Source organism: Alligator mississippiensis, chromosome 5 (genome assembly GCF_030867095.1).
Source record: "Alligator mississippiensis isolate rAllMis1 chromosome 5, rAllMis1, whole genome shotgun sequence".
NCBI lineage: Eukaryota > Metazoa > Chordata > Crocodylia > Alligatoridae > Alligator > Alligator mississippiensis.
Genome location: NC_081828.1, coordinates 135,314,360 through 135,340,995, shown reverse-complemented (window position 1 = coordinate 135,340,995; position 26,636 = coordinate 135,314,360). Strand labels below are relative to the sequence as shown.

General features: G+C 40.5%; 1 protein-coding gene across 10 annotated transcripts in view; it reads left to right on the top strand.

Moving 5' to 3' along the window:
• The window catches only part of TRAK1 (trafficking kinesin protein 1), a 190,686-nt gene that overhangs the window by 145,137 nt on the left and 18,913 nt on the right, over window positions 1-26,636 (top strand). For 5 of the 10 annotated variants that reach the window (XM_059728757.1, XM_059728760.1, XM_019483502.2 and 2 more), the window contains 11 exons: window positions 2,375-2,491; window positions 8,369-8,469; window positions 9,617-9,725; window positions 11,237-11,315; window positions 12,782-12,912; window positions 13,845-13,919; window positions 14,604-14,741; window positions 17,164-17,240; window positions 18,948-19,184; window positions 19,344-19,660; window positions 23,192-23,521. In XM_059728757.1, the coding sequence (XP_059584740.1) occupies window positions 2,375-2,491; window positions 8,369-8,469; window positions 9,617-9,725; window positions 11,237-11,315; window positions 12,782-12,912; window positions 13,845-13,919; window positions 14,604-14,741; window positions 17,164-17,240; window positions 18,948-19,184; window positions 19,344-19,660; window positions 23,192-23,521 (1,711 nt within the window). The remainder of the gene's footprint in view (window positions 1-2,374; window positions 2,492-8,368; window positions 8,470-9,616; window positions 9,726-11,236; window positions 11,316-12,781; window positions 12,913-13,844; window positions 13,920-14,603; window positions 14,742-17,163; window positions 17,241-18,947; window positions 19,185-19,343; window positions 19,661-23,191; window positions 23,522-26,636) is intronic. The other 5 variants (XM_059728759.1, XM_059728762.1, XM_059728763.1 and 2 more) reach the window with 2 other exon arrangements.

Sequence of the window (26,636 nt, the reverse complement as noted above, 5' to 3'; positions counted from 1 at the left end):
ATCTTTGGAGCTGTTGGCTTGCTGTATATCACAAGTTCATTTTTAAGGCCTTTTGGCACTTGCGTAGTCTGGAAGGCCATGTGTCATTTTGGCTAGAAAGAGCTGTGGGTTTCTAGTTTAACAATAGGCCGGGCCTCATATGTTGAGAAACGTTTGAAAACAATGGCAGTGATCAGCAGCGTAACGCTTATTTATGCCTTATGGGCAAACTCTGTTGGTAAATACAGTTTCTGCTTTTCTCCTGTTATTTTGAGTGAAGGCATTTGAAACTAAGTTAATTCAAACCCCTGTTGCTGGTGACTGATCACTGGCTTCTTTGCAGAAACTTTGTGTGAGTTACAAGCAATAAATATTAGTCATCAGTGAGTCCAACAATCGCAGGCCAAACCAAACAAGTTACAAGGTGGATATTTTTCAGTATATAACCTGAAAGGAACCAAATTAGCTTTCAGAATAAGGAACTAAGCAAAAAAGAGAGGAAAATGGGGAAATGGCACCACTGCCACACAGGTTTTTACATATCTAACAAGAAAACCAGTCTCTTATTTATAAAAGCACTCATACAGTACTGCAAAGTTATATGGGTGTAGTTGTATGTTTCCCCCCCCCTCCCCCTACCTGTCTCTCACCCATTGACTCCTCAGTCTACATTTTCACTGACTACCTGTCTTGTATGCATACCAGCCCAGCCTCTGGCTGCTTTACTTTTCATTCCATCACCAACTGCTGAAACTTCCTTAGCCTGATGAAGGGTTTTTGAACCTGTAAGCTTGCTTAATAATTGTTTTCCAACTATTTAAGTTGGTCTAATAAAAGATATCAGATTCACCCAAAAAACCTTGTCTGCCTATGCAAAGTTATATGATACTCTGTAAAACACCGTTTTCCCCCAAGAGCTTAATCAAAAGCCTGATCTTCCAGAAAAGCGCACATCCTGCCACGCCAAAGTTTTATGATCTGGTATGGCAGGATATGCAATTGTTGTGGTTTGGGATGAAATTCCTCATATCTCATTACATAGCTGTTGGGGTGTGCATCTATCTGCGTATGTAGTTTGGGGCACAGAAGCTGGGGGTAGGAGAGTTCTGTACCACATGTTGAAATTAAAGTGCTATGCAAACCAGCCACAAAGCTGTTTCATATTTAATGTGGTTTTGTCATTTTATTGTGTGATAATTTGGTTGAATATGTGGCACATTACACTTGATTGAGCAAGTAGCCCATTTATTGTGCGATAAACGTAGGGCTAGTGGCCCTAGTGAGACTTACTTATAGGTTGTCTGATTGCTTGTGGGTAAGAAAGAGAGAGAAAATCATAAAAAGCTTTTCCCTGTAGTTTTGAGTCCTATAGAAAGAAGAGATCTTTAAGTTAGTAAAACTGAAGGAACTAAGCATGCCAGTCATGTGGGGTGACAGCCTCTGTTCCTGACCAGCCAGGGGAACAAGTTCAGTCCATATTGGAGAGTAGGTTTAGACTGGACATTAGAAAAAAGTTCTTCACGGTCAGGGTTGCCAGGATCTGGAATGGGTTTCCAAGGGAGGTGGTGCTCTCCCCATCCTTGGAGGTCTTTAAGAGGAGACTGGACAGGCACCTGGCTAGGATCATATGATCCCAGGTTTGGTGACCCTTTTCTTGCCTGCCAGGGCAGGGGGTCAGACTAGATGGTCCACTGAGGTCCCTTCGGACCCTAGAATCTATGAATCTATGATAGAATATTGTTTAATTGCCCATTTCCATTCGGCTCTCTTAGATGTCCTTTTCCCTACCTTCCAGCACTATTCTTTGATCAACTCCTTTTTGCAATAGGCCACCTAATCCTCTACCATAGATGGTGATAATAAAGCCTTGCAACTTTAACACAGTTTCTTCTTTTTTTCTGAAGCTATTGAAAGAAAAGATTTACTTGGTGGCTGTGAATGAAAGTGATTCTACAGTTACTGTAATCTGTTTTATTTGAAATGGAGCAATGGAGAAACTGAGAAATACAGTAGCTGAGAGATCCAAATGTGTTCTGTTTTGTCCTATGTTTCAAGAGCCCTTAAAATACCAATCCCAAGTGCTCCCTACAAGCCCTGTGCAAAAGTTCAAGAAGAAAATTTAACGTGAACATTTTTACATTAAACCTCTAAGGCTGTGCTTTCATTTGTATAGTTCATTAACTAACTGTACATGTCAGTGTTTCTGAATTATGTGGGTATACTAAGCAGAAATAGGACAAGAAAATTAACAGAAATTATTGGTTTCTTTTTTTTGCAGAGCATTCATTCTTTTCTTTGTAGGACAAATTTACTTTCCATCCTCCTTGGAAGAGCCAGTTGTTTTCCAAGTGAACACAACATTCAAAATCAACCTTCTTTTCTTTCTATTTCACAGAAAGAGCGAGACTTGGAATTAGCTGCTCGGATTGGCCAGTCACTGTTAAAGAAGAATAAAACGCTAACCGAGAGAAATGAATTGCTTGAGGAGCAGGTAGAACATATCAGAGAAGAGGTAAGGACATATGCACACATGCTACATCTACAGGTGCTTTAAAAAAAAAAAAGGCCTCTTTTGCTTAGTTTCATCTCGTGTGTCATTCATTTTCTTTGGGGTATAGGTTGTAGCCATGTTAGTCTAAGGACATAGGTAGACAAGGTTCTTTGGGTAAATCTGATATTTTTTATTAGACCAACTCATATAGTTGGAATAATTATTCTTTGCAAGCTGTTGGCCACAGACACCCTTAAAGATCATTAATGTTCTTTGATCTTTTATGAATGAGATGTCAGTCTGAATTTGTCATGAGTATAGATTGATCATAGAAATGTGACTGACTGGTGAAATATTGGTATCTAGGTTTCTGTAGTATAGCACATGTGCATAAATTTTGGACAGCAAGGCATGCTAGGATTTTGATATACATATGCTGTATGTGTGTGTGATATAATGATGGTGTAGGATATATAAAAACATTTAAGTATTCTTGGAGTCATATTTGCTTCATACAATGTCATGGAAATCTCATGCCTATTTGCCTATCTAATTTTATTCAGAGTAGTCCCAAGGATGAAAAGCCAGATGCAGCATAATCTCAGCTGAATCCATCTCAAACAGAGCCATAAAAATTTCCTAAAAATTACCCCATTTTTAATACAACTCTGATGCATGTTAGCTTGCTGCCCTGAAGGATTAGAAGTGAGTGCTGAGATTGTCATTTTATTGTGTGATAATTTGGTTGAATATGTGGCACATTACACTTTAATGAGCAAGTAGCCCATTTATTGTGCGATAAATGTAGGGGTAGTGGCAGGCTGGATCCTATGTGGGGTTAGTCCCTAGGTGTGACCCCATGTGTCTGAATCTGGCCACACACTAGTCCATCCCCATGTGCCTGGATCCAGCCATGTGCCAGAGCAGTCTATCATACGGGGCTGTGATCCAGCCTGCAGAGTTTCCCATGGATCTGGAAGCTTGTCATCAGGGAAGCAGCAATTAATGCTACTACTGCTTTTCCAATTCCCAATTTCTGGAGAGCCCCGTGTACCAAATGATATGGCTCTGCGGGCAGGATCTTGTCTGTGGGCTAGAGGCTCAGCACCACTGAAATTTTAAAAAAAAATTGGGCCATCAGAAAAATCTCTTTCATTCATAGGTAAAAATGGTGGTAAATGGAGATGCTCAAAGATTTTGGATTAAATGGGATTATAAACCAAGTGTGCATGAAGCAGTCATGCATGTGCAATAAATGGGTAATATACTGTATAGGAAAGTGATCTGCTATGGAGGGGGGAAAAAACAGATTCCTTGCTAACCTTCAGTTGTGTTGCAGTTGAACCACACTATTTACCAGCCTTTTTGGAGACGAAGGAAAAGAAGTTGGCACCACTAAGATATTGCCACTTTTTCAGTGGGACTACATACTGAGTTTCTAACAAAATGCTGGGATTAAAAGTCAGGGCAGTTTTGTATGAAGAAAATCTTAGGCTAGTTCTAATAATTTTTGTGGCTTTCTTTGAATCTTGTATACTTGGAGCCATAATAGCTAAACCAACAGACTGTATAGAGAGTAGTCCCAATAAATATTTTTTTAATTATCTAAACTGTTCTTAAAATAAACAGTTTGTTTTTTTTATTTGCAGTGTATGACACACTTCCATATCAGTTTGTGGCATAAAATAGAAGGACTTTGCATTAGTACCTGTAAGGCATGACGTGTATAAGGGTATTTCTACATAACTACTGTCATGCCTGTTTGCACTGCTGTGAAGTATGCTCTGCCCTTCTTCTCCCATTCCACGTAGGCCAAATCCCAGAAATAGCAGTCCTGAGTAAATAGTAAATATTCCCAAGTTAGGGAGCCTGAGAGTGGCACTGACAGCTTGCTAAGGTTTGCTGCAAGGCTGTTAGGATTTTGTTTTTGGGAGTTGGCATGCAGAGAGGGATCAAGTGAGAGGGGTGTGCTTCACGGATCTGCACCTGGGCACAGCCTGGAGGAAATCTAGATATATCCTGACTTGCAGTGTCTCCCTACTTGTAGGTAAGATGGGAATGCTTCCAAGCATGCTAATAAAATCTCAAAGCCACATCACTGTGGCCCTGTCTTTTGTCACACACACATTGTCTTCACATATGTTTGTGGGCATAAGTAAAATACATAGATTGTTCTTGCATGCATGTATGTATGTGCTGGCCTCCCTCCCTCTACCCCCCAAACCAAAATAATTCAAGAACAGTCTGTGATCATGTTAGGATTACTGTTATGATGTCTTTAACACACATGATTTAGGCAGTTCTATTCAAGGTGGATCCTTTTATCCCATTGATTATATTCTGCCCTACTTTACCATTTTTAGATGAAATGTCTCCTTTACCAACAGCAGCCTTTCTTGGATGTTTCCACGAGCTAATTTGAATGTTCATTTCTTCTTCTGAAAACAGACAGAACCTTTCCCTTCTCAGTTTCATTTAATTGCTAACAGCAAGGATTTCTTTAGGGTGACATCTTTCATTGGCCCAACTGCATGGGTGGGTTAAAGTTAGACAACCTTTCAAATGTAAAGCATTCTTTCTCAGGTCCCTTGCCTTTGAATGCCTTGCATTTGAAAGCTTGTCTAACTTTATCCCAAGTATGTAGTTGGTCCAATAGAAGATATCACCCATAAAATCCTTGCCTCTCGTATAATTCCTGGATCGTTATGACTACAACACCACTTTAAACCTGCCATCTAATTGTTACTAATTTCTACCCTGTATTATACTTTCCAGTAAAATTAAACTGTGGAAATTGAGATTTGTATCTGCTGTATGACACTAGAGAGCAAAAGGCTGAGTACACTGAAGCGCACACTGTAGCTTAAATCTGTGCATGGTAGACCATTGCCCTGCTGTTTCAGAAATATTTACCAATGGCTTCAATATTGTATTGAACAAATGTTTTGGTTGTAAATTGCTTTCATTGCAGAAATAACTCTTCAGACTTTTAGATGGTCCAAGAGCTTCCTAAGTAAAGCCTGTCTCCCTGTCTCAACTTAAACCTGTCTGCTTTGAAATCTGATTTAAGTGTCTCATCTGTGGAAGTTCTTAGTTGGTAGAGAAATTTATCTGATCTAAGAACCAGAGTAACGTGAACTGTCAGTCTGGTTTAGAGTAGAGGAGGTTGCTAGGTCTTTGCACTCTCTATTCTAAATTGCTCTGTTTACTACATCACTTAATCCTCTTCAGCTTCCTAATCTAGTTATTCTTTCTATGTGCTGGCAGTAGACAGTACAGTGCTTCCAGTACAATTCATTGTCAAAATGAGGTTTTCTCTAATGGTTAAAGTTGGAAGAAAAAAATACTAATCTAAGAAAAATATCTAACAGTGAAAGGTACAACAAAAAATAAATGCATTTGCTATGTAGACCTTTGCATGGCTGTTGTCAACATATACGGATAAAGGACATGAAACCACTGTGTATCTTCATTTGCTTTATTTCCAACCTAGCCAACAATTAGAGCTACAGTGTAAATAATTGGCCCCATTTAGCAAACCCTTACTTATGGTGAATGTAAGGACTGCACAAGAGTAAGGACCTTATAAAATCATCCTCTCTTTTCAACTTGACTCTTTCTTTTCTATTTCTTTGCTGGGGGAGAGAGATCCTGTTTGCCCCTTTCTTGACTTCTGACATTTGTGACAACCATTTTGTTGGCTGTGGTGGGCTGAATGCAGCTGTTTTCCAGAAGTGCTTGACACCACTGAATGAGATGGTTAGAGGTGGGAGGAGAGCATCCAGACCCCCAGAACCAAATAAAATCCTAGGAACTGAGCATGCTGATCAGCCAGGGATCTCAGATCAAGCTCGATTCCTGGACTCTTATCCTGTGTTTTATAATGCATTAGGTTCCATTTTGGGGGAGTTGTAAGGAGGGATTAAAGGTCTTCAAATTGGTATGTGTCTGTAATGAGTCCTGTAGTTTTTAACACACAGCATGCAAAGATTTGCTGTTCTTAATTAGAGTGCAACTGAATGCTTAGTGTAAGGCTGATTTTGATGTCCCTCATGCTAGAGGGATTCTACTGACTTTGCTAAAGTTAACCTGCTTTACACCAGAATGAGAAGAGAATTGGGCCCAGTGTAGTCTGTCCAGAGCTTAAATTGTCTGTTTTGTCTATTTGATTCTTGGAGAGAATGAAGATTCAGAGTATAGGGGTGGGTTGAGAGGAGATGCTGGGACTGCCATTGAAACTCAAACAAAAAAAATTCACTCAGATTAAATTGTCAGGGAATATACAGAAAAAACACTTTTCCATATACTTTCTTGCATGTTAAAATGTGCATCTCAAGAGGGCCTCAGTTTAGCAAGGTGCTTTAGGCCAAAGCTAAATTTTTAGATTTGTGAATAGTTCCATTGAAGTCAGTGGCTGTGTCCAGATGTGCGTGGATGTTTGGTTCCCTGGAGACAACTAGCGGCAGCACAAGGTATGCCGCTGCTAGTTGTTCTCTGGGAGTGCCTGCATCTTGCACACGCTGGTGCATGGCAAGTTACCCTAGGTGGGGCAGGGGAGGCTGGGGCCAGCACTGGGCTGGCCCCAGCAGCCTTACTGGAGTCCTGGGGGCCTTCTGGGGCTGCAGCAGTGGCGATCCTGCTGCATGGAGCCTGTCCGGCAGAGGAGTGCAGCTCTGACCAGCCAGACTCTGGCTTTAGGTGCCACGCACTGCCACTGTGTACGTAGCTCTCCTTTTTTTCTCTGCGGGTTTTTTTGCCCCCTGGATATCCCTTGCAGCATGAAGAACAACAGAATGGGTGGTATGTAGCACTGCAATACTTGGGTAAATTGTGGTGTTTAATTCATGTCCAGGTGAACATGTCCGGGTGAACAAGAATCAATATAACAGATGTTAACTAGAGATGGATTTACCAATGATAAACAGCAATATAAATAGGCCTGCCATACCATTCACACTAAAGCCTGCTTGAACATATGGACTTTGTACAATGTCCTAAAGGTTAAGAAACTTGGGGTATGGTCATGTTGTACAAGAGCAGATTAACTGAATTTTATGCCCTTCTTTGGTGTTATCAATAATGATGCTAATTAAGTGGTTGCATTAACATCTATTGCAAATACACTGTAATCAGATTTTTCCTTTGAGGGCTTAATTTAAATCTGTGAGAATGCAGAAGTGTTATTGTCCAATTATTGTCCAATTTGACCAGCAGGCTGTTTTTGACCTGTGATGAAGCACAGTGTGGAAGAAAGAGCTTTTGTGTTTGCTGAGTTGACTATTATAGGGAAGAAACATACCCATTTACTTTGAAACTTGGTATGTTTGCTCCAGTAGACATAGGACTCCTTGATACTGTTTCTGCTGAATTGCTTGTCAGAGCAGAAATACTCTCTGAAGACCAATGCCTTGTATTGTATTTGGAGGCTAGTACAAATCATTTGGAATAATGATGTCCTGTGGCCAGAACTCTTAAGCAGTGGAATTGTCATATTTGGTACTACATGAAGCATCAGAGTGCTGCTGCCCAAAGAGAACCCTATTTTGAGGGCTTTACGTTCTCCAATTGGATTAGTCAGTCAGGAATAATTGTGGCAAATATCTAAACCAAATGGTTACAATCTTCATATCAAACACAAATGAATCTGAACCTGATTCACACCCACAGTCCATTGTAACACCACTGAAGTCAACATGGTCTCACTGATACAAATCCGGAGCAATGCAGTAGTGAATCAGTTTCAGAGAATGAAATAGGATGTAGGATGTCTGGAGCACATTAGTCCCTTGACTAGTCTGGTGGAGGAGCTTTGCATATCAAATGAAAACTATTGATTTTGCTATTAAAAATATGTCTGGGAAGGAAGCGATAGACCTTAAACCCTTTCTTTTTGCATAGGTTTCTCAGTTGCGCCATGAGCTGTCCATGAAGGATGAGCTGCTTCAGTTCTATACTAGTGCTGCTGAAGAAAGCGAGCCGGAATCCATCTGCACTACACCGTAAGTTATCATACCAGAATGGGAACAAGACTTTGGTGTGGGTCTGTACAGGGAGTCTCTGAATAGTGTTGATACCCTTGTGGGGGATCAGAGAGGGTCAAATAGAACAGAACAGCAGGAACCAACCTTTATGGCAGGCATGCCCTGTACCCTCCCTCAGTATCACTCTGATCCATTTCCCTTACCTGATGTACTGGTCAGCTTTTCATCCCTGCACAGTGCTCCCCAACCAAGCTGCTGCTCTGCTTTCTTTTTCCTGCCCTGTCTGCCACTATGCTGGCTGTCACTCTCCAGTCTGTTGCCTGTGCCAATTGTATCACCCATGCCACAGGTTGGCTACCCCTGGAGTAGAACAAATGAAGTCAGGGATATAACTATAAATTTCCATCTTGCACTGCCCACTTGTATTGTTAAGGGTTTGTCAGAGCACCTGCGCTGATTCCAGTGTAAGAAGGGAGGAGAAAGGAAGCCAAAGGCCAAGGATATACTGTTCCATAAGCTATTACAGTTACATTGGCCTGGACTGGTCCACAGGGTCACAAGTCAGTTCTGTGTTCCACCCCTAACTTTCACACAGCAGAGCTGTGTGCAAGGGCAAATCTAGCTCAGTGTTGGGAGGATAACCTCTATATTCATGTTGTTATGTCTGGAGAAGGCTAGAGGAATAACTAAAAATGCCATGCAGTGTTTGACAGAGAAGAGATACAGCATGGTTCACAGTGTTTGCCGGGCAGTTAGCTGCATCATTGCAGACTTTGAAGAGGTTATCTGCCCTTGTCCTCTTGCCTGCAAAGTTATTGCAGCATTTTGGTAGAGGATATGCTGCATTAATCGTGAAAGTATTAGATTACTCCTTGTATAGCTGCATGTGGAAAAGATGGCTTTCTTTTTAATACCCAGGGCTGAATAGCTTTTCCATGGGAAGTGAGGAATAAGGCAAACTGTCACTTTTACTTTAAAAAGTTGATGAAAACGTATTGCTACAAATAATTTAGAGTGACAATATTGAATTTTACATAACTCTATCTGTTGAGACCTCTGCAGCCTGTGCCCTTTTTTCTCACCTTGTGTGATACTGGAAAAGGTTTCAAACAGATGTTGGCGGGAAACAATAGAACTAAATGCTAATGAATGTTTTGGTTACCAGGCTGAAGAGGAACGAGTCGTCCTCCTCTGTCCAGAACTATTTTCACTTGGATTCTCTTCAGAAGAAACTCAAAGACCTTGAGGAGGAGAATGTTGTGCTTAGATCAGAGGTGAAATCTCTTCCTCATTTATTTTGTTGTACCTATGCTTTCCTCTTATTGTGAGAACACATGTGCTGAAAACTTGATTTTAATAAATGCTATTAATGGAATCCTGTTAGGGGAGTTAGTACCCTATAATCCCGTAGGTGACACAGCAGATCCTACCGCAGCGACATAAACTAACCAACATTGATCTTCTGATATTAAGAGTACAAGTGAAATCTACCAAACTGAAAATGAGCCTTTCTTCTGAGTTTCCTAATCAGACAATACAGTTGTATAAGTATGTAGTATAAAGTATTATGCCATACAACAGTGGCTTTTAACCTGTGGTGCTCAGACTAAGTCTAAGGAGTCCACAAAAGATTAATATATTCAATCAAAAGTATGTGAATACCCACACTTACAATTCAAAGAGGTCTGCATGTCCATTTGAAAATTTTTAGGGATCTGCAAATGAAAAAAGGTTGAAAACCACTGCCCTAAAACTTAACAGTTCTGTGTACACTGGTATCTGGAACATGGATGAACCCCCTCTGTGGCTCTAAATCTGTAGACTGGCACAATGTTCTTAATCTTCACCAGTGGTTAAGGATGGCCACTAATGACTTCTAAATATATTAGGAGGGAGCTAATCTAAATTACTGCAAATGGCCCTAATTAGGGTGTATTAAATCATATTTTTCACCTTGTTTTAATATTAATGGATTTTTCTTGTTTGAGTTTCACATTTTTTGATGGTTCAAAAGAATTACAAGCAATTTGGGTTGATGGAGTTATATTTCTGTTAGTTAACATTTCCAAATAAGTACCATTTATTTAAGATTTTTCCGTACAATTTACTTTGAGAATTTGAGGATATGTTAGTTGTGAACTTTAAGTGAATGGGGTAGTAGAATAAACACTTTGATCTGAGACTGATACACACAGATCCACAGCTTCATTAGCTTTCCTACTACAGATACAAGTCAGCTAGCAACAGACCTGTTTAACAAGATATTTTTGATCAGAGTGCAGTATGCTTCACCTTCATCATAAAATATCTGAGGGATGATAAGCAATATATGTGCTTGTGATGCAGTATGTGGGGGTTTTCTGAGGCTAACTTAAGTAGGCCTGGGAGTGAAAGCTGCTTCCTCTGAGGATGTTATGAGAGAATGCTACACAGCATAGTTCAGGGTTTCCAGTGCTCCCAATGAACATGCATGGTAACACATATGAGGTCATCTGTTTTAGAGATGTCAAACTATCTCTGTCTAGGTAATTAGTTTAAACCTCGTGTTCTCTGCATACTGTCAGGGTTATCTTTGTTCTGTGTACAGTGGTGACATCTTGTGGTAACGTGATAGTAGGTGCAAACTTCTATGACTGCAGATGGCAGGGAAACAGGTTCCTTTCTCATTGTCTCTTGTGACTTGAAAAGGCATCTGCTATTATGGAGCAAATGGAAACACTCTAGTGGAGTAGAAGACAACCAGGATGCTAACACTGGTATGTTTTGCTGTGGATCTTTTGAACAGGCCTGTCAGCTGAAGACTGAAACAATTACTTATGAAGAGAAAGAACAGCAGCTTGTAAATGACTGTGTGAAAGAGCTGAGTATGTCTTGTCTTTTTTTTCCTCCCCTCCCCCCTTCACATCTGACATTATTGTTTGACATTTAGATTGAGCTGTAAATAAATCCTGTGGTCTTTTATGTCCCTACATAGCTATTAGTAGTTTAACCCAAGATGTTTAATCTCTAGGATTGCTAGTGGAAATAGGTACAAGGCTAAAAATGGCTCAATTTTTTTTTTTAACATTTACTCTATGTATTGTGTGAGAAAGCTAAAGTATTTTTAAACTGAATATGGGAATACTGTGGATTAAGTTATAAATTTTTAATTTCAGAGTATTTCAGTTTAAGTGAAGACCCTTAAAATAAACTGCAACAATAAAACATATTCACAAGAGCTATATAAATTACCAAAGAAGCATAAGGGCAAGGTTTGAAAGGGGAAACTTTCAGACCTTTTGTTAGGTACCAGTGCACACAAGAAAGCTGAGGCCTAAAGTAAATATGTAAAACTTTTTTTTTGCACTTTTTCTTCTTAGTGAAGAAGAAGTGTTTTCTTCTTAGCCTTGGCATTCCTTCTAAGCAGCCAGTGTAAACGTATGAACTAAGCTGTACTGCGATTCTGTGGTGGTAGCCAAATACAGCTGTGTTTTACAATGCACCCAGTAATTATGTGAACAGAGACAGAACAAAAAATGCTTAGGATTTATAAGATCTGATGTCCACTCATCCTAGATAACAGCATCTGTATTTTATTCAGTTTCATTCAAAGGGCGGGCAACACTTTGGATGCTGGTAGCTTGCCAGGAGCCTGTGTCCCCTCAGTGTGCAGCTTGTATGTTCCTAGTTTAAAGGAGAATTAGGAACTGTGGCTTTCTAAACAGATGTTTTTAATTTGTTCACCACAAAATTTAAAGCAGTATTCATGTCATGAGGATTTCAAGGTCATAGATCATTATTTTCTGACATTCTAGCATGATATCTAGTTGTCCGTCTACCTAGTAATGATAGACAAACAATTAGATCACATGGTCATAGTTTTTAGGAAACTAGGCATTCTAATTATTCGATGCCTAATATTTACTAAAACACAAAAAATAAAGTATTCTGTTTTCTTTGATAGGAAAGACGGACTTAGTGAGCAACATGTTTTAAATATCACTAGGTAATCTGATTACAATGAACTTAGAATAATAGCTTTCTATTTTCAGTATGGTGCAGTATGAAAACAATATGACATTGAATCTCACTAATGGACTTTAGTTACAGGTATTGGCTTTCAAATATGAACCCTTAATGACTTCTTTTTTGTCTTAAATAAAAAGGTTTCACTGCAAATGGCAGCTTTGCCCACAATATAATGGAATATTTTGTTAGTATTGTCAAAAAGGCGTTAGAGAGTATATTGCTGTGTGTTAGGGGGAAAAAATTTGACACGGTTAGTCTTCTGTCATTAGCACATGCTAAAGTATGTTGGCGTGTAGTCATGATGGCTTCTCTCTCATTAAAGGAGATGCAAACATCCAGATTGCCTCTCTCTCCGAGGAGTTAGCAAAGAAAACTGAAGATGCTGCCCGGCAGCAGGAAGAGATCACCCATCTTCTCTCTCAGATAGTTGATCTTCAGAAAAAGGCAAAAGCTGTAAGGAGTTCAAATGCCAAATTGTAATAAAGTTTTAATTTTCACCTCTGTAGTTGGATAAGTAAATGAGCCTGTGTCATACATATTCCCATGAGTTGTATAGAGCAGGCTCATTTAGCAACTAGAAAATTGTAGAAATGCCTGGCAGGTGGTTAATCCCATGCTGTACTTTCATCACCCTTGAAACTGACAAAGTTTTGTCAATCTCACTGTTGCTATTAGGAGAAAAACTCTCTGAATTAAGCCTTAATGAGGTGCAGACAGCCCGGAGCAGGCTATTCATGCACTAGCAGGCAGGTTTAAATTGATTTAAATGCTACCTTTCATATTGAAATCAACGAGCTTTAGCAAAGAATAAATCTACAGGCATGACTGAAATTGCTCCTGCCTTACCTGATAGTGTTGTCAGTGGCTTATAGTATATATTGCACCTCCTCAGGAAAATATGCTTTCCATTCTCTTTGAAATAGCCACTTTTGATTTAACTGTCTTGCATGTTGTTTTCAGAATGATCATTTTCTTTACAAGCTGGCCTACCGTTTTGATTTTTTGTTTTGTTATAGAAATGTATAAATATCTGATTTAATTCCCTGTATTTTAACATGGAAAACTAATATATAGTTAAATTCATCTTTAGCAGTTGGGGGTAAATTCTGGCCTTGTTGAAGCCAATGGCAAAACTTATCTTAACTTCAGTAGGCTGAAGCTGTTGCCAAAGATGCCTCAGATAAAGGATTCCCTGTGGTTCCAGGCCTGAGATTTTAGTTGGAGAGCACAGAAATGTTGTAATGCTGTATCTAATATTAAAATACTTTAATTACATACAGAATTGGCTATATGTAAACATTGCTCTGCTGTTTGCATTGTTTATGACAAGATATTCCCTGTAATTGGTGTATTGCAGTGAGTTTACCACTTTTGGTCCATTTCAGTGTGCAGTTGAAAATGAAGAACTTGTCCAGCACCTGGGGGCAGCCAAAGATGCTCAGCGGCAACTCACAGCTGAAGTGAGTATCCTGGTTAGTGCTGAAGTGCAACAGTAACATTATCTGTACTTTTCACCTCTACATCACCTGTTTGTGGTCCAACATAGATCCACAGTGAGAGTTGTTGCTATCTCTTAACAATTCAAGGCCTGCATGAAATGAATTGCACTCATCTTCAGTGTAGACAGATCGCTTCCCTCCTCCCTGCCACAAATGCACATTTTGGGAAGCCAAGGATTAAAATAGGCATGGAGGCTTAACTATCCTCCCCCTGTCTTTATAGCTTGATTCCTACTGATCATAGTTTCTGCATACTGGTGGACTAAGGGACAACATGGGAAAGTTTTGCAGCTCTTCTAAAATAAAGGCTAGTCTAGGATTACCAGAGATCCCTGCGTGCGTGCGTGCGTGCGCTTTGGGTATGCTAACTGGTACTACTTAATATTAGGTGAGCAGAAGTTATTGAAGATATTTAGAGAAAACTGTCAGGTAAGTCAGGACATATTTGTCTAAGTACTTGTAAGGATTGAAATGCCATTTATCTGGTCTCATATTCTTTTTTTGCCATTGTTCAGTTTTCATAAAAATGAATCCTTCTTCTCTGTTTAAATAGGGTTTTTCTCTTTTATCAGTATTTCAAATACTACTGAAACTTTTGGGGGCATAAGCTTGGCTCACAGTATGCTCTCTGTTCATGTGTTATAGTTGCGAGAGCTGGAAGACAAGTATGCAGAGTGCATGGAGATGCTTCATGAGGCGCAGGAAGAGCTGAAGAACCTTCGGAACAAGACTATGCCAAATGCCATATCACGTCGCTACCACTCCCTAGGCCTCTTTCCCATGGTGAGAACCTCTTAATAGAAGTGTTTGTACAGTGCCGAACAGGGAGAACAAGGGGTCTCGATCACTGACTGACGCCTCAAGGCATTATTATGATAGTGGTAGTGAAAAACAAACTCTACTCTTAGCTACACTGGTATGTGCCTGGTGTAACAACATTGGTTTTTTTGTCAACGATTTTAAAATTAAATTAACTGAAGACACTCTCCAGTTACCCAAATGTAGCTGAACAACCAAATCTGTCCCTCTTTTTTGTTTTCTTTTTTTTTTTTTTTTTTTCCATCTGGTACTTAATAGATTTCATAGACATTAGGGGTTGGAAGGGACCTCATGAGATTGAGTCCAGCCCCCCTGCCATAGGCAGAAAGTCTGCTGGGGTCAAATGATCCTAGCAAGATAAACATCCAAATGCCTTTTGAATGAGTCCAGAGTAGGTGCTTGCACCACCTCTGGGTGGGGAGTCTGTTCCAGACCCTGGACACACAGACTGTAAAGAAGTTTTTTCTTATGTCCAGTCTGAATTAGCCTTCCAGGAATTTGTGGATGTTGGACCTAGGGAGCCCTGGTGAACAATTGTTCTCCCAGGTCCTGATGCCATGCCCCTTATATACTTGTAGGCTGCCACCAAGTACCCCCCGAGTCTTTTCTTCTCCAGGCTGAAGAGTCTCAAGTCCATCAGCCTCTGGTGGAGGCTTGCCTTCTTGGCCTTTGATCATATGGGTGGCTCTCCTCAGGAGGGATGTGGATAAGCTTGAGAGAGTCCAGAAGTGGGGGGCCTAGAACTAGATGCAGTATTCCAGCTGCAGCCTCACTAAGGCTGAGCAAAGCAGGAGGATGACCTCCCTGGTTTTGCTTGAGATGCATCGATGGATGCACGCAAGAGCTTGGTTTGCTTTGCCGGCCACAGCATCGCATTGGTGGCTCATGATCATCTTGTTGAGAGACCAGGTAAAAAATATGAATAGCACATATTTACCCCATGTTAAACTCCCCGAAAGTTAAAATCTTCACCATCAATTATGAGCCAAGATCCAGATTTCCTAAAATTCTGGTAGCCATTTGTAGCTGGTAGAAATGTACACAAAACCGGTAGAAGTTTGAAATGCATGCATTAGTGAAGAAAGCATTTTTATATTTTTATGTTAAATGTTTTATTTATTTATTACTCAGATCTATAGTCAGAGAAAAGAAAATCCTCTAGGCTTTTGGTATTTAATGGGCCTGTAGAATTGCTAGAACTTAAGGGCATTTGTAGATGATATGTTAAAGTGGGTTCAGTGCCCTTTTGCACCGGTTTAATGCCATTGCTGTTTGCACGAGTTTGCAAATTCAGCATTATATTGTGTGTTAATTCCAGCTGTATTGTGTGTTAATTCCAGCCGCTGTAGCAAATTTGGTGGTGTAATGCACCTTAAATGACTTTGGGGTGCAGCAAACTAAAACACCTCGCAGGAGTTTTAGTTTGCTTCCATATAGCCACGGAGGGAAGCGCCAGGCTGTATGCTGCTCAGTGGCTGTGTAGGCAGCCACAGCAGGCAGACCAGGAAGGCAGACTGCTCTGAAGGGGGGAAAAAAAAGGGGTAAGCCTGATCTCTTTTTTTTTTTTTTTTTTTTTTTCTTCCCTGGATCCTGCCTGCTTGCCTGAACTGTGCGGAGGTCCAGTGCTTCCCTCCACAGCTGCGGTGCCCTCCAGCTCTGCACCTGCGGGTGGGTGCTCTGGGAGGGGGGAGGGCGCCGCTACAGTGCAAGGAAGCACCAGCTGTTGCCACCCCCTCCCCCCCCCCCCCCCCTGCAGCTCAGGGACACTTCAGCCCACCTGCAGCTTGCTCTCCCCTGCCCACTGGTGGAGAGGCAGCTAAGGACGCAGGTGTACAGGAAACGGGTTTACTTCTCCCTAAATTGAAGCGAAATTGCATTCTCCAGTTTAGGGAGAATTAAACCCCCATCTCATCTACAAATGCCCTAACAAAGCAGTAATAATAAATGACAAGTTGTAAAGAGTTGATAGATGTTGAGTTAGGTATTGTTTTGGGTAGTTATTATTGTTTTAAAGGTAGAATATGAAGAAACAGTTATGCCTAAATTCTGTGTGTGATGGGACCTCTCTATACCTTATAGGTTTCATTCAATTAACTGGTTAATTGGGCAATTAACTGAGACCAGGTACACATGGAAAGTACTTATCAGACCATTAAAAGCTGCAGAAGGGTGTGGTGATTGTTTGTAGTAATGTTGAGTAAGCTCTGTGGAACTAAAAAAAGTAGTACTTGATATTGTATCAGGCAGTCAGATTTCTTTGTTGGTCTATGAGCTAGTCAGTTTTTAATTTTAGAATTGTGTGCGTGCGTGCATGTTCTTGTCAGAAAAATTGCTGAATTATGGGGCTGTTAATTAGAGGTATGATAAGGTTTTTCTTGTTTGGCAGGATTCCTTGGCAGCAGAGATAGAAGGGTCAATGCGGAAAGAACTGCACCTGGATGAGCCCGACTCTCTTGACTTAGTGTACGATCAGTGTGATTGGTTCCTAAATTCAGTAAAAGATTGATGCAGTTGATTTGTGCCTGAAATTAATGTTTTTGCAAGGAAATGGTGGCCCTTTCCCAAGGTGACATGAGATGTGCTCTAAATCCTATCCCTAGTGGACTGCTGTCCTCACCACTGCTGTCACTATAGTTGAACCTAAGTTTTCACCCTGGCTAGTCCGCTCATCCCCATCTCCAAGAAGTGCAGCAGCATGGAAACTTAGCTAAACTTTTTCCTCCCTAGAAATGGTTCCCTTAGGTCAAAAGAGGTACTTTGATATAGTGTTCTGAGAGAGCTTTCCTTGCTGTGGATAAAGGACTCTGCTCTTCATTGAAGCTACCTAACACTTTTCAGGAGTGTTAAAATCCAAATTAAACAAATTGACTTATCTTTGAATTTAAGGAGTGTGAAGACACAAAATCACTGATGTCCAGAAGGGTTGTGGGTTCAAACTGATTTGTCAGTTGTTGTACATCTTAAGTTTACAAGTTCATTCTTATGTGCAGTTAATTAAGTAACATCGGCAAGGCTTCTGGTCTAAGACCTATTTGTCCAGCAAATGTAACCATGTCTATTGGTTATGATAGAACATAAAGGCATTTGCTATAGCTTGGGCTCGCTTGCCTACATAAGACTTAAATTATGCTATAACTGCATTAAAGCTTTGTTCAGGTCAGGTTAGCAGGTTGGGCAAGACCAAACTTTAATCATATCACTACCTGGCACAGTAATAATATTAGCTATGTAGATTTACCATAACAATGCATCCCTACTGGTTTTATGTAAGACAGACTAAATAGCTGAACTGGGGAGTCTGCAAGGAAGTTTGATCAAAGACCTTGGGGGAGCCCTAAGCTTGGAGCTTGGTGGAGTACTGTTTTCTTCCAAAGTAACTTAAATGTTGGTAATAGTGCTGATTTCACCATGGGATGAGGATTCTTGAAAGATGCCATTTGAGGCAGGTTTGTTTTATAAGAAAAGTGCAGTTAAAATACCTCCCTTATCTTTCTTTTGAAGCAAATGAACAAAAACAGTTACAAAATCAGGGCAGAACTGAAACTTAGCCATTTTGACAGCATGCCTTTAATGCCCTGCTGCATGCTTTGCCTGAATATAAAATAACTAGATTTTTAAAAATATTGTGGTTTCCAAAGGCCAAAATGTAGGGTTTCTGTACATGGGGATGCTCGAAAGGGTAAATCCAGATTAATGTTTAGATTAAACTAAATGTGTGTACACTCTTATTTATGAAAAGAGAGTTCATTTAATTTTTAACTTGTGCCATTTTGCAGTGAATAAACTTCTAAAAGTGGCAAGTCCATTATCTCAATCTGAGTGTGCACACAGGGGTTTGGTGTGGTCTAACTAATCCGTTTAAAGTTATACCTCACTTTTTTTTCTTCATTTGAAACAAAATTTCCCAAGTGTCCTTGTGTGCCAGAATTGTACTATGTTTTGGAATGATGAGGGGGTTCCATTAACAATTGAATATTATTTTAACACGTCACGTTTTGGATGGCCAATTCTTGCAAATATCAGATCCAAAATACAATAAGCTTTTAACATGATGCCAAAACCATATACACTGGGTAACTGATAATTGGGTAGTAATTAATTATTTGCTTCTGTATTAAGGCTAAAACATTGTTTTGTGGCATGGTTACTAACTATGTGTATGTTTATCAGTCATCAGAAGCGAGTCTTTGAGACTGTGAAAAATATAAACCAGGTTGTCAAGCAGAGATCCATGACTCCATCTCCAATGAATATCCCAGGCTCCAATCAGTCTTCTGCTATGAACTCAGTCATTTCTAGCTGCATCAGCACTCCACGTTCCAGCTTCTATGGAGGAGACATCTCCAACATTGTGATAGACAACAAAACCAACAGCATCATTCTAGAAACGGAGTCTTCTGACAATGGGTCAGTACTAGCCAGGGTGATTTATTGTTTTCTAATAAATAAGAAGCAAGCAAGCAGTTTCACATTTCTCCTTTCTCAATTTATCTCTATCATACAGGCTGATACAGTGGCCTACATTTTAAAGAATGACTAGCTCATCTCTTTTCCTCTTGTATTTAGAAATGAAGATAAAACTAAGAAGCCTGGAACACCAGGAACCCCAGGCTCTAGTGACCTGGAGACTGCCCTTCGAAGACTGTCCCTTCGGCGAGAGAATTACCTCTCAGAGAGGAAGTTCTTTGAAGAAGAGCAGGAAAGGAAGTTGCGGGAACTGGCAGAGAAGGGTGAACTCCATAGTGGTTCCATTACTCCAACAGAAAGTATCATGTCACTGGGAATGCACTCCAGGTTTTCAGAATTCACTGGCTATTCAGGAATGTCCATCAGCAGTCGCTCCTATCTGCCAGAGAAGCTTCAGATTGTGAAGCCCCTAGAAGGTGATAATAAAGGGCCTCGGCCTTTATCTGTTCTTCTAAGTGACTCTCTGTGGTCTCTTATCCATCACCGGAAAGCAGGCAACCTCTGTAATACATACTCCTTTTACTTTAGAGATAGCAATCCACGTTGTTGGTTTGAAATCTTTTAACACAAAAAAAAATGTCTCTGTAAGCCTGAGAAGAGGGCATTGCATAAAAATGAAGAAACCACACCATAGAGGGTAGAATGTGCTATAGATCAAAGTATTTCAATAAAACAGTTCTGTATCCAAAATGAACCCTGCTACTAACTCTTCACACCTGGGAAAGAAAGTTATGAAAAGATCTAAATTTATCAGAGCGGCACTAGGAATTAAAATAAATTATTGCATCAGAATCCAATCCTGCGAACAGTTTGCACATGAATAGTCCTATTGGTTATGACAGAACTATTTACAGAGTTAAATATGTGTTAGCAGGATTACAGAAAGGTTTAGGAACAAACTAATTTCATTAGTTCGTTTTTAGCATTTCCTTTCTTATAACTAAATAGAAATAATTTAAAGTGCATTTCTCACACGCATTTCAGAGGAGAAAGAGTTGTTTGTGGGGTTTTTTTTTACTTGGAAGAATGTGGAATAACTGCTCCTGTCTGTTCGTGTGGCTAGCCATAGCACCGATGGTTATCATTTCTCGTTTTTGTGATTATTTTCAAATAGTAACCACATGAAGTTCTTGTATTGCTTTAGGAAAGGGACAGTTCAGTTTTATTTAACATTCATTGGTTGCTGACATTGTAATAGGTTTGTCATCCAACTATTTCTTCAGGGGGGTTTTTCCCTTCAATAAACTCTTTCAGTCTTCCTGATTTATCTACCTGTCTGTCTTTTTTTTTTCTTTCTTTTTTATTTTTCTATTTTGAACTTTTTCTCAGTTTTGTTTCGTGTTCTTATGACCCACTTTTTATTTTGAAATGTTACTTTCTGGTACAGATTCACTGTTCAGTTGCCACATCTTAGCATCTGTTCACTGTTGAAAAACTATCATATTTGCTGTCTTTACAAAACAATAAATATAATTTGTGATTCAGGCTAGATTATTTAAAAAAAAAAACTTGAGATTAGAGGGTTTGAAATATTAGTGGACCAAATACTGGGCAACTCTTTCCTCTATAGTGTAAATGTTCCACTCTGCCTTTATCAAAGTTTGATAGCAGTTTTTTCAGTGTTGCTGTACCAATCCACTTCAAACTGTGGTGGTGTGTTTTCCCTTTGAAACAGCAAACTTACCATAAGAAACACTTGGATAGTGGTGGAAGACTTTTCTCTTAGTGTCTCTTAATCTTTTTGGGTGTAGGAGAAAGGTGTTTTATCAACAATCAGGTGAATAGTATGACTGCTTTGCATCATGTTGTTTTTTTCTTTTTTTTTAATCTAGTTTTAATTCTCTCTCTTTCTTTCTGCACACACACACACCCTTGTGCATTACGTTACATGATTCTTCACATCCAACACTAGTAAAATGTTAACTTGAGCTTGGCTGAGCCTTCCAGTACCCAGCTGCCAATGATGAAGCCTCCATGCTATTTCTTGGTTCCCTTTCACCCTTATGCTAAAGATGTATCAAATTGCTTCAGACTTTCAGAAAGAGTTACTTTAAATAATTGTATCAATGATTAAAGCTAATCAATATTTTAATTCACCCATGTCTATTTTACAGTCTTGCTCCTTTACCCTCTTGATTCTACTTGCCCCCATTTAGTGAAGCCCTAATAGGATTATAGAGTTGCAATAGGAAGTTTGTTTCTGTTTGGAAAAAAAAAAAAAGAGAATTTTTCTGGCATTAAAAGTACTAATCCCAGCAGTAAGAACCTACCACTGTCTGTTCCTTGCCTCCTGCAAAGTTTAGGGGCACAAAATAAAACTAATTCTTTGGAAAAACACAGTAATTAATAAGGGGAGAGGAGGATGTTTGGTTGGCTTTTGTCAATGCTGTATATTTTCTTAATGACATTTGACATTTTACCTTTGTGCAAAGGGCCAGGGTTAGGCCAGTGTACATCTTATATTCCACTTCAAAAGTTCAAAGTAGAAATGTTTTGGTGATGCAGTCACTTCAAAAAGGTAGCTTTTGTATTACAATTTATTTCCATCATGATTTTTTTATGATAGAAGTCCAAAATGTGCATTTTAATACACTGTACACCTGGATTCCTTTATGGTGGAGGCTATGGATTTTGATGACCCTAAATCAAGAGTTAATTTACTCCCTTTTTGTATTTCCAAGTCCCAAAAGGCCTCCTGCTAGTCACAATATATTTTATTTAGCTGCTTATTATTGATTATGTTTCTAGAATCTCATTCTACAAACATTTTTAAATGTCTTCAATTAATTTATGAAGGGCGGTGGCCCTGTAATATTATAGTTTAGGTTTGCGTGTTGGAGACCAAAAACTGAAAAACCTATGTGTTTTTAAGTGCCACAGCACCATCATACATTGTGCTACGCTGCATTGAGCGAAGGAATGCTGTGCTTTGGCAAAAGGTTGTTTGTTTTTCTAACTAGTGTTGCCAGATAAGTGCATTTTTATCATGAACTTGAAACAATCTTAAATACTATAAAATATTGATGTGGCCTGGTAAGAATGCAGTTTTAGGGGGTTCATACGCTTTTAATATGTGGTTTAATCGGCCTTCCAAATAAATCATCAAGTCTTCCACTAATTTTCATGGATGTAGGATGAGGCCATAGTCAGAACCCCAGAACTGATGCATAATGTGGTGACTACTTCTGGTTTATTGTCATTTTGAATATTGCTCTCTTTAAAATGTACCTTTTTCACACCCTAAATATTACTCTCCCAAGGATGAAGCTACAGGTACAGTAGAATACGTTTATGAATTAATGAATTCTAGTAGTGTAGGAGCTGTAACATACCTTGATTAATAGGTCATGAATGTAATCTGTTTTGTTTGCCTGTTGTTGATATAGTTATCTGAAGGTCTCTAGGTAATTGCTATCCCTTGCCATTAGTCACTAGTAGTATATTCTGGTATCTTCTTATCACCCTTTTCTATTTCAGTTTAGCACAAAAATATTCAGTGCTCTCTTCTGAGCTTATTCCATTGTGTTGATCAGCACGTAGTTTAAATGTACGCTTCTTTTCACTTCTGGTTAGTCCCAGTGGCATAGATGATGAAATTATGGGAAAGAGTGGTACCTCCTTATAGTGGAAAAGAATTTAAGGAACAGGCTTGTGGGTGGGTCCCATTTTGACTGGCTGCATATGTCTAGGTTGTTTTTTTTTTTTATGTGACCAGTGTATTTAGTAAGCCTAGACATGTCTAAAAGCCTCTAATTCTTTTTGTCATAAGACAACATTTTATAAAAACAAAATTTAGAAGCAGTAGTTGCAAAACTATACTGGGACTGGGATTTGACTCTAGAGGAATTAAATGAGAATGTCCAGGTATTTAGTTGAGGAAGGAACTACCCAGAACCCATTGGCTGACTTTGGTTGGTTGCTGTTTTGTGTTTTGTTCCTCTTTAAAGGTTCTGCCACTCTGCATCATTGGCAACAGCTCGCTCAGCCCCACCTTGGGGGAATTTTGGACCCAAGGCCTGGGGTTGTCACTAAGGGCTTCAGAACTCTGGATCTTGACGTGGATGAAGTGTACTGCCTTAATGACTTTGAGGAAGATGAGACAGGTGACATTTCTTACAAGGGCCTAACTACCTCGACGCCAGTTCAGCACACAGAGACCTCAGGTGAGAGGTCACAAGCACAAGTGACTGTTTCAGACAGCAAGAATAATCCAAGCCAGTCTCAGGCTTTCACAGAGGAGATGCAGGACTCCACGACTGCCGGTGATGAGGGGTCTGGTGAGGGAAACTCATTAAGTCCAGTAAAACTGACATCTTTACAGGATATTGATTACTGGGCCATTCTTGCATCTCTCCAGAGCAGCATCCATAGTGTCGCTTTATGTGCAGCTTCTGCACGTTAACGTGTTCGTTAATTAAAGCATATCCATTCTAACATTAGCTCAAAAATCTTTCCCTAAAATCCTTTAAATTATTTTACCTTTTTTAAGGCACATGGCTAATGTATTCCTATATTTTGATAAGAGAAGGCTGCTAAAAGGAATTAATTTATCTGTATGATTGAAAATGACTAGGCTTTGTAATATTTCTTCAGGGTGTGGTATGTATAGTGTACATTGTATAATACAAATATTTTAATATTTTTCTATGTCCCCAAAAGTGAAGGTGCCATTCTCCTTGAATTCTTTTTTTGAGAAAGATAGACCCTCCGGAGCTAAATTTTGTTTAAAAAAAATTAACCTAAGTTACTTTTTCTTGGAACCTAGTGAATATGCCTCCCCTGAGAAATTTAAGTAGAGGAATTCACAAATTAAGTTTACAATTACTAAAGTTTGCATTTCTTTAAGTTTACCCCATAAGGGCTGTCTCTAGTAAAAGAATTAAAGGGATTTTGCATACTGAAGAAGCAGTAATAAGTCTCCATTGCACCAAACCATTCCTAAATTCTGTCCTCGGGTCTTAAAGCATCTTGGGGCATAGCACTAAATCACTTAGTCATATGAACTGTACATGTTACATTTTATCAGCTGTCTCTCATAGTTCATGGCTATGCAGCCTCACAGTGTAAATATAAAGAGCTTATTTTACATAGAGTTTGTCGTAACATGGATTCCAATTTGGAGAAAACTACTTTTTTGCATGTAACAGTTTTACTTTTTTGTGGTCTAATATTAAGCAATTTTTTTTACCAGTACCAGCCCTGGCCAATACTAGGCTTCCATCAAAAGTGTCTGATTTATATTGGGGGAACTTATTTCCTGAAATGAAATTATAATATAAGTGTGCAGCCAATGGAAAATAAATAGCTCTTCAGTTCTGCATCCTAAATGGTGATTTGGACCTTCTGTGAAGTGCTGAGCCCCTCAACTCATACTGAGATGAATGGGAGTGAGGCATTCAGCACATCCCCGAGTTGAATGTAAGCTTCAGTTCTTCTTCTAAATCATAGTAGGATCAGACTCTCTTGTGTTCAATTTTTGCAGCTTCTGTTGCAAATACTGATATGGATTTTAATCTTTTGAAATGCATTGTTTGATAATTGGTATGTCTTCTGAAGAAGAAGAGTATATATTGGAATGCTGGCTGTAATTAAACTTGGTGGGAAAGATTTTTGGGGGGGTGTGTGTACATATGTGCCTGTGTGTGCGTGCACGTGCCTGTATATGCGCGCACATGCCTGTGTGTGTGCATGCTCCCCTTCTCTTTGCAAACTGAGTTCAGGTCATTTAGAAACAAGATACTCCCTGGCTGCTTCTTTTCTAGCCATGGACACTTGGACTATTCAGGACAGTCTTTGCATGTTCACCAATTTAGAAACTGTTAAAGCCAAACCTTAAGCATCTGAGTTAGTCCTACTAGTAATCATGTTGACCTCAGTTGGACCGGTTGTGTGCTCAGTTAGAAAACAGCTAAGTCAAGGGTGGGCAAAATACAACCTGTGAGCCGGATCTGGCCTGCCAAGCAATTTTATCTGGCCCATGGTGGGTCCCTTGGCCCTGGCTAGTCTGGGCCAGGGCATTTGCAGCTGGTCCTGCCATCCCCAGGTATGCAGTGGGGTTGGAGCTGGGGCGGCATGGCAGCCGGACTCGCTTCCCAGCAGTCCCTGAAGAGGCAGATCCTTTTAGGTGCAAGTTGCCATAGCTGCTGCTGGACCTGGCCCTGCTGTCCAGGCACCGCAGCCCATCCACCATGAACCGACTGCTGGGGGTGCCAGACAGATGGAGCAGGCAGATGGGTAGGTCTCCGTGGAGACCAGCTTGGGACCTGCACAGGCAGTGTGCACTGGGCCCAGGACACATGGGACAGGGCCTTTGGGGGTAGGGAGTGGTATCTGGCAAAGAAACAGGCGGGGCCAGGGTCTGGGGCAGAGCCATGATCTACTGCTTTCGCATCTGTGTGACAGGTGTCAGTTCCACAGGCAGGTGCATGAGGGGAACAGATTGTGGCTCTGCCCTCGGCCCTGACCCTGCCCTGCGATCCAGCCCTACCTGCCTGTCCTACTCCTGGATGCTGCTCCTGAACACTGCTTCCCACTGTGCCATGGCCCCATCCTATCCATCTGGCCAAGGACATCCTGCCCACATTGGTCCTGGACCAGTCTTCATGGAGACCCCAAGATCACTGGGTGGTGACAGCACCGACCCTGTGCTGTCATGGGCCCCACAATCCTGATCCCAGCCTTAGACCTGCCTGCTCGTCTCACTCTTAGATGCCATTCCCCACCTGCCTGCCACCCCAACCCATCTACATGGCCAAGTGCAGGGAAGAGCCACTTATGGCAGCGGTTCCCAAACTGTGACATTTCACACCACCAATTTAAAATGATATAACCAGCTATTTGAGCACTCGTGCTGCTCCAGCCAGGTCTCTGAGGCCTGGAGAAGGGCCAATGTGGTACTCATTTTCAAGAAAGGGAGAAGGGATGAGCCGGGTGACTTTAGACCAGTCAGTCTTACCTCTATTCCTGGGAAAATGCTAGAGAAAATAATCAAAGAACACATTTGTGCAGGCCCAGCAGGGAAAACAATGCTGAGGGGAAACCAGCACGGGTTTGTCACAGGTAGATGCTTCCTGACAAACCTTGTAGCCTTCTACGACCAGGTCACACACTGCCTGGACACAGGAGCCGAGGCTGATGTCATCTTCCTGGACTTTAGGGAAGGCCTTCAACACCGTTTCGCACCCTATCCTCATTGGGAAGCTAGCAGACTGTGGAGTGGACGCCTCCACGGTCAGATGGGTGGCCAACTGGCTTAGGGACTGCACCCAGAGAGTGGTGGTGGATGGTTCCTTCTCAGCCTGGAGGGAGGTGGGCAGCGGGGTCCTGCAGGGTTCGGTCCTCGGACCAATGTTATTCAATATCTTCATCAGCAATTTGGACGAGGGCGTGGAG